This window comes from Myripristis murdjan, chromosome 22, assembly GCF_902150065.1.
Source record: "Myripristis murdjan chromosome 22, fMyrMur1.1, whole genome shotgun sequence".
NCBI classification, from domain to species: Eukaryota; Metazoa; Chordata; class Actinopteri; order Holocentriformes; family Holocentridae; genus Myripristis; species Myripristis murdjan.
The window spans coordinates 15011033-15026768 of NC_044001.1; the positions used below are offsets into that span (position 1 = coordinate 15011033).

Sequence of the window (15736 nt, forward strand, 5' to 3'; positions counted from 1 at the left end):
ATAACAAAAACAGGCAATAATCCTAATTTTCAGTGTTTTACGAACATATTAAATACAAATAGAGACGTTCACATTTTCAGAATGTTTCTGTGAAGTTGAGGTGTGTTTTTGCTCTCTGACTCTGTGTCCTGTACTTGTTTATGCTGCTGTTTCTGGCCTGTGGAACACGAGTCAAACCCTCCAGTAAAAGTGGCAATGCTAGAATGGAAAAATATTGAAAATCATGCAGGGCTGTTCGATTACAAATTCATTTGAGTCAGATTTTAAAATGAGGAAGTGTAGATGGGATAGCTTTTGGTAATGACAAATATTAAACAAAACAAGTGGCGGTAAAAGTAACCAAGGCTGAAAGTGGAAAGGCAAAGGCAAAGGCAAATACATATAGTGCAGGATGTGTGTGTGTGTATCTGTTCACACAGATAGCAGTGCCGCTGCTGCTGTGTTGCTACTAACATATCTGTCTTTTTACACTGAGTTTGTCTTTGATAAAGGGCAATGTAGTTTTTTTTTTTTTTTTTTTATCTCCAAAACAGAAGGTCGTCGCAACAGAGTTCAGAAACCCCACACAGACGTAGCCTTAACGTTCTGTCTTTCATGCAATTGCTAAAACAGGTTGTAGAAAGTTAGATTTTCTCATGTCTGTGACATGTTTTCCAGATATAGATATTAGTGTAATATTGCAGGTATACTGTCAATATGACTACCAGCAGATCATTTCCCTTGGCTATTTTGCTGAGAACCAAGTGACTTAACGCTGAGAAAATTGGCTCCACGTCAAAACTCCTGCAGTGCAACGAGGCCCGAGCTGCATCTGAGACACTCTGCTCACACAGACTTTGTGTCTGCTCTGTTCTGTTAATATAGACATCCAAATGAAAGCCAAGAGACTCTGTAGCACACATACACACACACACTGCTCAGGTAGACATTTTGGCAAGTGTTAAAATCTGTAGTTCAAAACTTGATACAACAGTAGAAACTCTCCAGGGAAAACAGAATTAAACATGAAGCTCCTGAAATAAGTTGTTAGACCGCTATGATGATGATAGATCCTGACTGTTCCTGTTGGCGTTTTGGATTGGAGTGAAGTTACACCATTGCATCTTGTCCATAAAAACTCACAGCCTCTCTCTTAATGTGGAGACACAGTCGTGGTTTCTGCTGCGGGGAGATCGCCGCAAGTATTTAATCAACTCAGCTGAGACTTTTTTTTTTCCACCCACTCGCAACCCATATGCTATAAATCAATGTTAATTTTCATGACTGAAGGGAAAAGTAAGGTGTGAAATAGTTTGAAAAAAAAAAAAAAACATTTAAATAATCAGAAATCAGGAACACTTTACTGATCCTCTGAGGGGAAAGTGGGACAGTTGCAGTTGCTCAATTCTCAAGAGAAGAGTTAATTTATAAGAAAATAGAAAGAAATACAAAATAGAAAAATATGTGACTGACAAATTTGAAATAGAGAATAAGATGGAGAATTAATCAGAATTCAGTTGGTGAAATACAAGATACTAGAAATACACACGGCTGCACATCCCTCAAACAGGCAGCAACTGCACAGAATTTTGTACTAAAGGAGCTCAGTCACTTGAATAATTGTCAAAGTGAGTGCTTAATTATACCAGAGGCAGTGTTAGGCAGCATTGCACTCTCCTGGGTTTTTTATGCACACTGCCAATTTTAATCCATAATAAGAATTCTTTCAATTTTAAAGCAGTCCAGTTAAACATGAATTCAGCACTCAGTTGTCATATAGCACACGCTGTTTATAATTCCAATGCCTGTATAACCAACTGCATTATCACATGGTAGGCAACAGAGATGCTGTTGGTGCAGCAGGTGAAAAACTCTGTGGAGGGTGGAAATTTTAACTCATGCAATGTAGGCATATAACCACTAGGTGGCACAATCTTTCATGCCCCTTTAATGCATCAGTCCATGATGTCCTGTGCAGAATGCAGACACTATCAGCCTAAAATGACTAGCTCATGGTTTTATGTTTTGATCATGAGATTATAATCTGAGTTATAGACTGAATTTAACAAAAAAACAACTGTTATTCACAAAATGTTATTAGTGCCTCGGGGTAGCACCGAGTCACTATCGTCTCTCTATAGCTTTGCTGTAAGTAGTAAGCGGTTGGTCCCGGGACAAATAATACCCCTACATGTGGATCCCAGCATGAAAACAGTTGGGAAACCCTGATCTATAATAACCCCTTCAACATCAGTTACCTTTCTGCCTAATGGTGAGGCCATAATATGCACCATTTTACAATAATTGCCAAAAAATTACATGTTTTTATTTTCTTGTGTACTCCTATCAATATCTAAGTATTTATTTTAAAAAAGGCTTTTAATGTATTGTTCTTTTTAATAATGTTTTTTTTTGTTTGTTTGTTTGTTTGTTTTTTATAGCTACTACCAGCCTAGAACTTTTTTCACTAAAAGTGATGAAAACTGAAAGCCTGCCATTTGAAAAGTGTTGCGTGCTCATTTTCACCTGGACTGACAAACTGCTCTCTCTTTGCAGGTGCAGAGAAACAAGTATACCTTGCCGATGGAGGTAAACTCATATTGGAGTCACCCATTCCTGCTGAGTCCAAGCCCCTGGGAAGCATCCTGTGGAAACATAATCGCAACATGGTGGTGGAATGGGTTGAGAAATTAGGAAGTGTGGAGTACTACGGAGCATTTCAGGGCCACACAACCCTGGATAGAAAAACTGCTCGTTTGGAGATCGACGATTTGACTCTTATCTACAGTGGAGTGTATTCTTTGGAGTTAAATGGCCAACTCCAGAGTGAGACATACAAGGTTATTGTGATCAGTAAGTATGTAGTATTTTAGTCATGTGTGTTCTTGTTCTTTACTGTGTTGAAGAAAGGTCCAGCTATGTGACTGACAATGTTAGTATCATTATTAGGCTAAGAATAGTTTATAAGTTTGTGTAAGGCATTTTAGTTGTTCAATTTTAGCCTAGGGTTTAGGATTTTATTAGTTTTATTAGTTATTATTTTATTAGTTTGGATTTTACCAACCAAATTACCCGTTACAGTGCAGTTCATAGGGGCGGAGCGCCGTAGTGGCTGCATACGCCCTCGTCTGTGCTGGGACACTCCCCCCTCCCCGAATCCTTTCCTCCTTCCACATGTGCAATGTCTCGAGTCATGTTGTAATGTTTAATATGTGCTTATTGTGCTGGGGTGTGTTTTTTTCCCAATGCCATGTTGTGCTCCCCTAGGAGCCCAGTTTGACATCCCCCCCTCTTTCCCTAATGTCCTCCTTTCTCATCTAATGTAAGGGGCGCCGCGCACGCTGGCTGACCCGAAGTTCTCCTGATCCTGTAACCCTGTATCTGTCATGTCTTTTTGTGTTTCTTGGACAAATAAAGTATGATTGATTGATTGATTGACAGAAACAGTCCCATGAGAGCTCTACTCCATTCAAGTTCTGTGATTACAATGCAACTTGTGTTTTCCAAGTGATAATTTAATCCAGTTGGCTGAAACATGAGTGGGATATCATCAGTGGTGTAGGATTACTTTCAGGTTTTCAATGTAAGAAGAACAGGGAAATCCTGTTCTTCCAATTATTACAGATAATCAGTGCAGATCATAAATCAATGCAAATAAAGGTAATAAGAATACACAACAAATATAAAATAGAAGGTATTACAGATCAATAGAAGGTATAACAGGAATGAGATAAATACAGCAACATCTTAATTTCCATGAGATTCGGTGAGCAGTGTTATATATATTGTATATACTATAGCCAATAAAAGGGTGCACCATAGAGTAATACAATTTTAAAAACTTTTGTTGTTTAACAGGGTCTGATTTTACCAATAATGCCAATACTTGTAGCTATTTTAGATTTATACAGTATGTGATATTTCCAAGTTATTGGTACTTCTGTGAGAGAGACTGAAGAAGGAAAACTGTTTTCTCCACCAACAGAGAAAGTCCCAAAGCCCACGGTGAGAGTTGAGCCACTGTTTTGTTCTTCCACCTCATCTCTTTGCAAACTGAGCTATTGACAGTGATATTGACAGTATGCCTCCCTGGACCTATTTATTGCAATGGAAGGAAAGTTTTTCCTATAACAGGAGTTGCTAGTTAGCTGGAAGACTAGGCCCTTACATAGCAAGCATATGCTTAGAGCTAAATGGCTAACGTTAGTTAGCAAGACAAGCAGACCACGCTGGAATTAACATTAGAGCAAGCTAACGTTAGCTGGCTAATTAGTTCTCTATCTTGCTAATGGAAATTCCAGCATCATATGGCTCGCTTGTCTGGCTAACTAATGTTAGCCATTTTGCTCGAAGCATAACGTTATGCAAGGTCTAATTTGACATAAGGCGGTTCCTTCAAACTAACGTTAAAACTTTCCATTGGACTCGGAAGCCAGGCGTCTCTTCCAAACTACGCGATTCACGTGAATGACCCAATTGACCAAAAAAAAAAAAAAAAAAAAGGCGATTGTAGCTGAAAGGCGATAAGTTTGCATGCCTGAGAAGTGCGACTCTAACTCTGTGCTGTCTGAGAATAACTCAAGAAAATACATATTAAATACTTTTAGTTAAATTAATTGAACAACTGACAATCAAACCAAGTTTAAAAGTATAAAATATAACAAGCAATTCCTCCTCGACTAAATCTACTTCGACTACCTCAGCAGCAGCCCCTTCTACATTTGAGCCGTCCTCCGTTTTCTCAGCGTCTCTTTCCCTTCTTGTTGCAGACTGGAGGGGGTGGAGTCACGTGACTACACACGCTGTTTTATTTTGTTTAAAATACCGAACATACCGACATGAGCAAAGTGACGTCGGTTATCGTCATAAATTTCGGTATCGGTAAATTTTCGGTATATCGCCCAGCCCTACTTGGACACATACGCTCAGTGAACACTCCTGACCAGATATCTCAAATTTCAGGTTGATATTTGAGTGCGTTCATGAGTTATTGCACGTTTTGTAAAATTCATCTTGCCTCCAAATTCTAAACAGAGACTATAGGGAAACTTTATTGATTATCAAAACTCTGACAAAATGTCGCGGATTATCAATGAAGAAAACTGTTTTAGACAAAATGCAGTACAGCAGGAAATCTACTCTGGTGGACATTGGTGAGACTGACACTAAGAGATGCATCTTGACCCTGGAAATCCTGGAAAAAAAAATGTGTTGCTACCATGTACGGTTCAGCAAAAATGTAAATATGACAGTGCCGCCATTTGGCCCAGTTAGTATCATTTTGATTTCCTGAATTGTGGGTGAAATTTGTGGGTGCTAAGTTTAGTTTCTGTGGGCCTGACAGTTTTGGAGAGATAACCGCTCCGGATGGGCAGCTTGGCACCTTGCATGGCAGCCTCTGGCATCAGTGTGTGTGTGTGTGTGTGTGTGTGTGTGTGTGTGTGATTGAGTGAATGTGAGCCATACACTGTAAAGTGCAGTAGACAAGAAAAACACTATAGAGATTTACCAATTTACCATCCTGATAATTTTAGTGGAGAAGCAAAAAACAAGACAAAACAAAGCAAAACAAAGAAAGCCAGAGTAATCCAAACATCCATAAGAGGGCTCCATTACCTTTGTTGCTTTGACTCCTAATTATGGCATAAATTGTGACTATTCCAACAAAAAGTGTGTGTAAAGGTCCGTTTGACACTGGACAAGGTTGTCAAGGCAGGTAGAAATGCAGGGCCTCTATAAGAACCTGAGCTGAGAATGAGCTGTTCTAACTGGGTAAACAAAGCTGATAACAGCTGCTAGCTGAATAGTTAGAATCAGGGGTGTTGTTGGGATCTGAAGACGTCAGATTAGTCCAGTCAGTCACCGTTAGGGCTGGGTATTGCCAACAACCTTGTGATGCTGTATGCAGAACAATACAGAGGCCATGATATGATAGGCATTTGTCTACAGGTGTTTCTTGGCTGTTCTGTACCAGACACATCATAGCAACTGGAAACATCAGCAGAAACCTGTGTTTCTACCAGATTACATTATTACTTCTTCCCCTCACTGAAACTTCAACCCTGCAACATTCAAAATCCTACTTCTTCCCAAAAAATGGACTGAAGTAATGCTGAATAATGGAGGGAACCATATGTTTACAACAGACCCAGGCGTTTGTAGCAGTTTGTAGAGTTGGCCTGATAAATATTCAGAATTCCAAGAGGAGCAGAGAGAGAAGGAGCTGAATGATCTTCATGTAGCCTGCATGGCTAACAATTCTCATCTCTTCTGTAAATGTGAGGTTTCCAAGTTATTGGTACATCTGTGAGAGAGACTAAAGAAGAAAATTTGTTTTCTCCACCAACAGAGAAAGTCCCAAAGCCCACGGTGGCACTGGAGCCACAGCTTTGTTCTCCTTCCTCACCGCCCTGCGCTCTGAGCTGCAATGGAGAGATCCCAGAGGCTGAACCAATCACCTACAGCTGGAGGCGAGATACAGGAGACTGGACTGAGTCAAGTAAACTGATGAACATCACCAAGGATGACAACCATGTTAAAAATTTCTTCTGCCAAATGAAGAATCCAGTTAGTGAGGAAGAGAGCGAGCCATGGCAAAATGTATTCTACAAAGGTCTGTAGTTTACTCTGCACAGTAAAATGAATAAGAGTTTAACATTTTGTCAGCACACATGCAGGATTAGCTGTTTGGTGGTATTGATATATTTTCCAGTGGTAATCTGGTTTGTGACTTGACTTTGAAGGAAGACTAACACATTTTTAGCACTGACTAAGCCTTGTTTTTAAACAGATAGATAGCAGCTTCATGTTACTGTGGTGTTTGGGGTGGTGGCTGCAGTTCCTCTGGTTGTTATTTTTGGTGAGTATTTATTTATTTATTTATTTATTTTAATATGTCATGAGCTCCTTTTGTTCCAATTTCCTAATCAACACATATGCAAGGTTATGAAGAGTTACACTTTCCTGGTGTTCATTGTGTGTGTGTGTGCGCGCGCGTGCGCATATCTGCTGGCAGACAATCAAAAACATGACAACATGCATTAATGAAATATTTCTACTGTGTGCTTGTGCTTCATTTCAGCTTTTATAGCAGGAAAGATCTTTTCATTACGTAGTGGATTTGACAGTGAATCAGGTAAGTGTTTCCCACAAAAGCACTGAAATAAAAATATGTTAACATGAGTTTTTCACCTGCCTTGGTCTCTGTCTCTGGGGAAAAACTAACAGGACATGGAAAAGATCAGCAGGTGGAAACACAATCATTTTATCCACAGAAAAACGAAGAGGAAGTAGATCAAGATATTTAATGGAAGTATTTAGTTTTAGGTTTTGAACTTGTGACAGTTAAAGTGCTTAAATTAGTGGCTTTACTCAAAGACTTTCCTCATCCACAGTAACCAGTGGAGCTGTCATTAGTAACTTTCCAGCTCCAGAAAACATTCCTGTTTGAACTCAAGTGATCCAGCCATGTGAGGTCACTGATTGGATGTGGCCAGAGGTGCAACATGTCTGAAAGTTTCAGCCCCTAGAGGGCAGTGCAGCACAAGTTTTCTGCTGCTGTTGACTCCCTCTTTAAAGGAACCTGCATGTGTTGTAAGTGCGGGAATGAACTGACTGACATGTAAGGGTTTACAGATGTTACTTACTTGTTACAGATGTTGATTCTATAGTCAGCCATTCACCTCAGCATCAACATGATACTGACAATGCTGTAAAGTGACTGAGCTCACTCCTGCATTCACCACGACACCTTCAGCTTCAAACAGCAGCTCCAGGTTGTCATTCGGACTCAACACTGACCTGCAGGAAAATTGTTTTCCTTCAGTTTCCACAGTGGCAGCCAAATTCCCAGTTTGCACACGGTGGTTTTTACAATAGAATTGAAGTAAAGCAGTAGGAATTTAACAGCTGAAGTAAAAGGCCAGTTCCCACAGACACCAGCAGCATTTGGTTGTTGTTGCGTCCCTCACGTCTGCAATAAAACTCACAAACAGAGGTGAGACAGGGATTAGCCTACAGGTGTTTCATGCTAATTCATATCCATTCTAACCTTAAAATGAAACTAAAACTCTGCAGCCAATGGCAGAGCACCATCACCTTCTAATGATCCAGGCAAGTCTCCATGACTCACATAACACTGGAAAGTACATAAGTAAATCTTAAAAAAACAAAAAAACAAAAACATTTTTAGCAATAAAACAATACCAGTAATAGTTTTGTTGATTTTCTATGTATTTAAAATGGTACAGAATGAAAAAAATCACATGTATATGAAGGTCTGAGTTCCTATTTATTGAACTTTGAACCGCAGATTCATTTTCTTATGTGATTAATTCATTTTAAGTATAAGTCACATTTATGTACGGTTAGTATTTTACTGTACTATTGTGTATTATTTGAGTGTTTAAAAGCAAAACTTGATTTAGTTCATAGGTAAGGCGATTTGAATGTTATGCATTGTTTTCAGAAACTGAAGAATGCATTAAATCTATGGCACAGTGTTGTACTGCAAACACAAGTTTGTTGCTATTGATATATTTTCCATCTGGTTTGTGAACTGTGGCTTGACTTTGAAGGAAGACTAACACATTTTTAGCACTGACTAAGCCTTGTTTTTAAACAGATACACTTCTGCGTTACGTTGCTGTGCTGGTTGGGGTGATGGCTGCAGTTCCTCTGTTGTGTTTTCTGGGTTTTAGTGAGTATTTTTTTTATTATTATTTGTTTTAATTTCAATATTTTTATTATTATTAAGGGAAACCATAATACAATACAAACAATGAAATAAGCACAAACAAAATATGAAATAAACCTTGAGTATAAATCAAATCATGTAGAAAAGTTGGGGCATGAGCACCAAGGTACCCACACACACTAACTAACTACCTTCGCCTACCTACCCTTACAAACTACAACCTTCCTAGCAGTGACGGGCCCAGGCCGCTGCGTATTCAGCTCCCATACCCGGACCCGTCCCCACTGACTAAGCTTTGAAGTGCGCGAGCAGCCAGGTGCCCATGTATCCCATTATTTGTTTTAAGTAACCTGCCATTTGTAACCATTTGTTACAATTTCCTAATCAAAAGATATGGAAGGTTATGAAGATTTACAGTTTCATGTTCATTGTGTGTGTGTGTGTGTGTGTGTGTGTGTGTGTGTGTGTGAAGCTGCAGGCAGACAAACAAAAACATGACAACATGCATTTATGCAATATTTCCACTGTGTGCTTGTGCTTTATTTCAGTTCTTACAACAGGAAAGATGTTTTCATCACTTGGCAGATTTGATCGTGAGATAGGTAAGTGTTTCCCACAAAAGCACTGAAATAAAAACGTGTTAACATGAGCTTTTCACCTGCCTTTTTCCTTTTCACCAGCAGCATTTGGTTTTTGTTGCGGCCCTCACGTCTGCAATAAAACTCACAAACAGAGGTGAGACAGGGGATCATATAGATAGATAGATAGATAGATAGATAGATAGATAGATAGATAGATAGATAGATAGATGTGTACTACAGTGACCTCTGGAGTTGTTTTTGTGAGAGAATTTTACTTCCACATCTGAAAGCTAAACCGGAAGTGACGTAGCAGGAGAGAGTGCTGTCAATTTGAGCAATAGGAAAATAATGTATCTTAATGCCAGTTGTGACAGTGAAGAGGTTGTGAATGTGTATTCATATCAGTATGACAGAGCACAGCCTTATAATTACGAGCCTGTTAGGCGTCAGAGAGACCAGGAACAGACCAGAGTCAGAAGAAATAACAGTCAGAGAGAGATTCAGTTGTGGTACGAGGAGAACCAGAGGAGGACTGGGCAGGTGACCAGGGTTAGCATATATACGCATGTATCTATGAACGTTAGCAAGCGTTATCTAACACTATGTTCACGTCACAACATTGTAAAGTTTGCAATCATGTATCAGGCTATAACTAGTAATGATCATCTAATACCAGCAGGAGTATTGATACTTACCCATAACATTGTCTATGTAATTGGCGTTTCAATAAATGACACCTGCTGTGCTACTGCTGCAGGTGGTGATAACTGAGTTGCATGAGAACAAGTGTGGACGTCTCCTTATTTCTCCCAGCTTTTTATTCCTCCGTTGCTTCTTTATTTTATGGAAAATGACGACTACTGCTACACACACAGAATGCTGCGCATTGAACTCTGCCAACACCGTTACAGTAAAGTAATGAGTGTAGTTGTTGTCAACTCAGCCTGGTTCATTGTCTCTGCTCTGCTTTGCTCTGTGGAGACACACGGAGCGCTCAGCTCTGCCCGCGGTGAAACAGAGAAGAGGAGAGAAACTCAGCGCAATCATAAATGACAGCAAAACGCAGTAAGGCCTGTTTATTTATGTTATTTACCTAATTTCTGTGAACATGCTTCATTTCAGCTCAGTGTGAGTGTCTACTGTGTTTTGCTGTCATTTATGGTCACACTGAGTTTCTCTCCTCGAAAACGGTGGACCCGACAGGGCCACTGGAAGTAATTTTGAACAGGAGGTGCTGTGATTTTTTTTTTTTTTTGAAAAAAAAAACAACAAAAAAACAAAAAACCTCTGAGCCTATAGGCCTCTTTAAAATACATTTTAAATATAAATAGACTGAAATTCATTACTTTATTGTCATATACACTGCAGTGCACACAGCCAAACTATTATAGTCTCTGACAATTTAAGAACGTCATTGAACAGTTCTCCACATCTATTTCGCCAAGAACACACGCAACAAAGTAACACTTTCCATCTCCAACCTTTTTACACAAACCACAAGGAAATAATCTCTGACTATTTAAATATTTAATAAGCCGGTGCCACAGAACGTGAGAACGTTTCATTACCACAACGCCGTGAAGGGAATTTGAAACTGGATGTTGGCTGGAAGGGCTTGTCTAATCCAGTCACGCTAGGTTGGGTTGCGGGTGCAGGGGCTGGGTCTGCCGATGCCACCGCAGGCAGAGGCGGGTGGATACTCTCTCCTCCCCAGCTGCTCTCCATCTGGCTCCCCTTGGCGTTCTCATTCCTCATCCGCCAACTGTTTTTATACTACATCCTTTATATTATACATATCTTTTGTAGTTTTGTTTTTCTGTTGTTTACAACATCCATTGCACGTCTGTCCGTCCTGGGGAGGGATCCCTCCTCTGTTGCTCCCCTGAGGTTTCTTCCTATTTTTCTCCCTGTTAAAGGGTTTTTTTAGGGAGTTGTTCCTCATCCGATGTGAGGGTCCAAGGACAGAGGATGTTGTATTTCCTGTAAAGCCCTTTGAGACAAATTTGTAATTTGTGATTCTGGGCTATATAAATAAATAAAAACGAATTGAATTGAATTGAACTGAATTGTTATCATGGTTGTGGTGGTGTTTTTTTTTCACAGGTGGTGGTTTCCCGAAAAAAATCTTAAATTTGTTTTTGTGCCATAGTCTTCAGTGTTTGTTTCTGTCATTGGACTATTGGACTACTGTGTAACTAGCTACATTCATTCACTCTGCTGCTGCCGCTATGCATATATGCTGAATGGAGCAAGTGGGAAACCTGACGTTGACAACTCAACTTCCATGAACTTGTGTTGATTAGGCCTAAAAATAATTAAATTAAAATCTAAAATACACATAATAGCCTACATGTGTCAAAAATCATTTTCCAAAATATTCATAAGGAATTTATAGATTTTGCAAAATATTTTAATACATTAAAAAAAAAAAAAAAGAAGTTTTTAGGAACTTTGTTCAAAACGGCCACTTTTTCCTCTGAATATGTGCCCTTATATCTTGTAAAACATATTAAATCCTGCATTAACTTTTCACATGGTCATTTTCACACAAGGTTAAGTATAACTTTTGTAAAAATTTTAACCTGCAATATGCTCTTTAAAATGAAATTAAAACTCTCGACGGCTTCCAGTGTAAAATTCTTATGTGACTCTTCTTCATGTTTCTTCTTAATGTTTATGCACCTCCAGATAGCAACAGGGTGTTCTACAAAAAAACATTTGATCTACTAGCATTCTAGTCTGCTGGAGTTCTTATTTGTGCTGGTGATTTTAAAGGCCCCATGGCCTGAAAAATGCAATTTTCATTGTTTCATTGTTGTGCATGATAGGGAAGGTCTTGGGGCCACATAAATACTGTCCCATGCATTTCACCTATGATAAATGGAGAAGTGCACACAGCCCATTTTCTGAAACTGTCCCTGTAAAACGAGCGGATTGCACTTCCTTGAAGTTGTGACGTCAGTGTCTATTTGGCTCTCTTCCCCCTCCTTTGTTTATGTTCGCACCGCTTGCGCTGCCTCCTCTCCCTGGTGACTGCCGGTGTAGACGCAGGTAAAATCCCGTGCTGGCGTAGTATGTCCACGTCAAAGCAGAGTGCCTCAGTTCTTGCAGCATGCTTTACCCTGATGTTTAGTAAAGTCTCTCGGCTGTAGGTTATGCAACCTGAGCGTCTGGGTTAAGCAAAACATTTAAAACATTCACTCTCACTGATCCCTGTAGGGGCCGCTGTGTCCATGTGCATTGCCTTCACCATAGCAATACAATGCCGGCTTCATCTGTGGTTCAGGACCGGAGTCGGGCTCAAGTACGTACGGTTGTATAACATCACACTCGGCAGTAGCCATGACAGTCTTACATAAGATGATAACTTGCTTTCAACAAGTTTTCAAATAGTTACTGTATCTCATTGGCTCCATTTTTCTCTCGCTCTATTGTTTACATCCCAGAATGCAATGCGCAGTGACGCCGTGTGAAACTATATTTAGCAGACCACACAGTGGTGGTTCTGCCTATGTTGCCGCCCTAGGCGAAATTACTGCCTTGTGCCAGAGCCCGTCTACGATGAGCCTTGCCACTCTCCATTAACCCCCCATTGTATCGAACTTGGTTGCAGTTCCACCGTAATACCACTGGGGGTGATCGCGGGCGAGTACAGAATGAATGGGGCTCTATGGAGCTAGAAGGCTAAATTTGTCTCTTACAACTGTTTATGGTTGAAAAATCGCAAATACTGTTGTAGTTACTGAAAGTTCAATATGGATTATAGGTTAAAAGTGAAATTAGCGAGAACTTCTATCCTTTCAGTTTCCTACAGGTTGGGCTGTTTTTGACCATAACACGCTAGCATTTGCTAATGAATGCTGATTGGTCAGTGACGGACTTGCAGCTGTTTACGACCAGGGATCCCACTTGATGGCACCTGAAGACCAAGAGAATCTACAAACACCACTCTTAAGGAGGACTTTTCTATCAAAGTTGATATTTGTGTATACAGAGAATGTCTAATATAGCACAGATGGGCTCTGGCCAAAGTGTCTCGAGTGTCTCCATCTGGTCTCCGGAGATGGGCTCTGGAAATCACTGTAAAGCGGCACCTCTCGCGATATGAAATGTGTTACGTCGTCACACTTTTTGAACGGCTTTTTAGAACAGATAGGTGAACTTAAAAAATCCAGTATTCAGCTGAGTGTACTTTTTTAGCCCCCCCCCCCCCTTTTGAAAACAGTATTCAAATTACTGGACAAAAAATGATTTCCAGAGAAAAGTGGATTTTTAGGGGTGTATCCCCATAGACTCCCATTCATTCTGCACTCGCCCGCTTTCAGCTGAGTGTACTTTTTTAGCCCCCCCCCCCTTTTGAAAACAGTATTCAAATTACTGGACAAAAAATTATTTCCAGAGAAAAGTGGATTTTTAGGGGTGTATCCCCATAGACTCCCATTCATTCTGCACTCGCCCGCGCCCTCACATGGACAGAGACGTGTTTCCGAGAACCGGAAAATAGACTAGAGTGGCAATTCTCCCTGTATTAGACATTCTCTGCTTGCGCCCTTCCATGTTACTACTCCTACCCCCACTACTGTCACTATTCCTTTTTTTTTTTTTTTTTTTGTGCTCGTGCCGCCCCCCATGTGACATGAAAAAATGCCGCCCCGGGCAGCTGCCCACTTCGCCCATGCCTGAAACCACTACTGAGACCACAGGTACTCAAAACCACAAATACATCATGCTAGGGATGTCAACAATTAAAATAAAACCCTGAAAAAGTTACTATAATTCTTAATCCAAGTCTTGATACAACTAATCAAAACACGAAATTTACCACCACAAAAAGATGGGTTAATAAAAATTGATGTCTGGAGAGATTTTCACTGTCTGGATAGACAGTACACCTTTTTTTTTTTTTTTTTTTTTAAATCATCATAATGTTTATTCAAGGACTGATTATGTTTTTATGCAAAAATCTGAAAGGCACAGGCTAAAACAATGTGAGATGAGCTCAAGAGCAATATCAGACCACTCAACTATTTATTTAAAATCACATTTAGATAGCGGACCAAAATCAACAGTATGGAAGTATAGGTATCCTTGATAACAGTGGGTTTAAAGAATGAATTACAAACATATCTGAGTGATAATGATAATGGAAATGTAAACCCTGTAATACTATGGGATGCAGCCAAAGCTGTCGTGTGAGGAAAAATTATTTCAGAAACTGCATTTGCTGGAAAGATGAAAGCTCAAAAACTATCAGACCTACAACAACAGCTTCTGGATCTTTAAGTATAACACAGTAAAAATAAGGACTCACACTTACTCCTTCAAATGAGACCAATTAGACAAGAGAGAGATAAGATTTACAGTGATGAAGTAGAGAAAAGCTTGGATTTACAAAACAGATATTATGACCTGGCTCTAAAGCAGGCCCAACAATCTGAAAACACAGTTTATAAAATTAAGGATCTTATTTCTAAGATGATCACGATATAGATGAGAGGGGATACAAAAAACATTTTAACATTTTTATCAGTCTCTGTACACCCAGCCTATATCATTTGATCCCTGTTAGACTGAAGAATTCCTGAGCCAGTGTGAGCTGGCCTCTTTGGTCAAACTACATAATGATAAGTTAACAAAAGAAATAACAGCAGAAGAAACTGACAGGGAGATCTCCTTGATGAAATCCTGCAAATATCCAGGGACTGATGGATTTCTGGCAGAATGGTATAAATCATTGAGGAAGCATTTAATACCAATATTACACAAAAGCTTTAATTATACATCGAGGGAGGGGCTTTTGCTTCCATCTTGGATGGAGGCTATTATCTTGGTAATTCCAAAAGAGGGTAAGGATTTAATGAAATGTGGGGCATATTGTCCGATCAGTGTTTTAAATCAAGATAATACAATTTATGTAGCTGTTTTAACTAAAAGAATGGAGGAAGTGATGCCCTTATTGACAGAGGAGGATCAGACTGGATTTATTGGAGGTAGGCAGACCCAGGATAACATTAGGAGGAGCCTCCACACAGTTGAATACATAAAAAAGGAAAAACTGAGAGCTATTTGACTTAGTTTGGATTGCGAAAAAGCTTTTGACTCTGGAATGGGAATTTCTTTACTAAGTAATGGAAAAGTTTGTTTTCATGAAAAGTTCATTAAGAGCATTAAAACAATGGGCTCTATTTTCCCGGCGCAGCGCAGGGTGGCGCAGTGAGGCAAACCCCACGCAGAGCTATTTTGGACCAGCGCAACCTGAGGGGCTCACGGTTTGGTATTTTGGCAGACGTGCTGTGCAGAGTGGCGGTGCAGCAGGGGGAGGTGTCAACAGATTCAGCCTGGCACAGTGACATTTTCGTGCCAAAAGGCTTCGCCGAGGTGCGCCCAAAGCTCGCCATCTGAAACCACGTCTACTTTCAGCGCAAGGCAGTAGTGGAAGTTTGGCTGACCGGCGGGCAGTGTGCACACGTCACCAAACCTC

At 40.0% G+C, this 15736-nt stretch overlaps 1 protein-coding gene across 1 annotated transcript in view; it reads left to right on the forward strand.

Moving 5' to 3' along the window:
• LOC115354037 (uncharacterized) overlaps positions 1-15736 on the forward strand; it is a 114270-nt gene that overhangs the window by 52326 nt on the left and 46208 nt on the right. The window contains exons 15-17 of the mRNA XM_030044192.1: positions 7061-7114; positions 8603-8677; positions 9223-9276. Of these exons, the coding sequence (XP_029900052.1) occupies positions 7061-7114; positions 8603-8677; positions 9223-9276 (183 nt within the window). The remainder of the gene's footprint in view (positions 1-7060; positions 7115-8602; positions 8678-9222; positions 9277-15736) is intronic.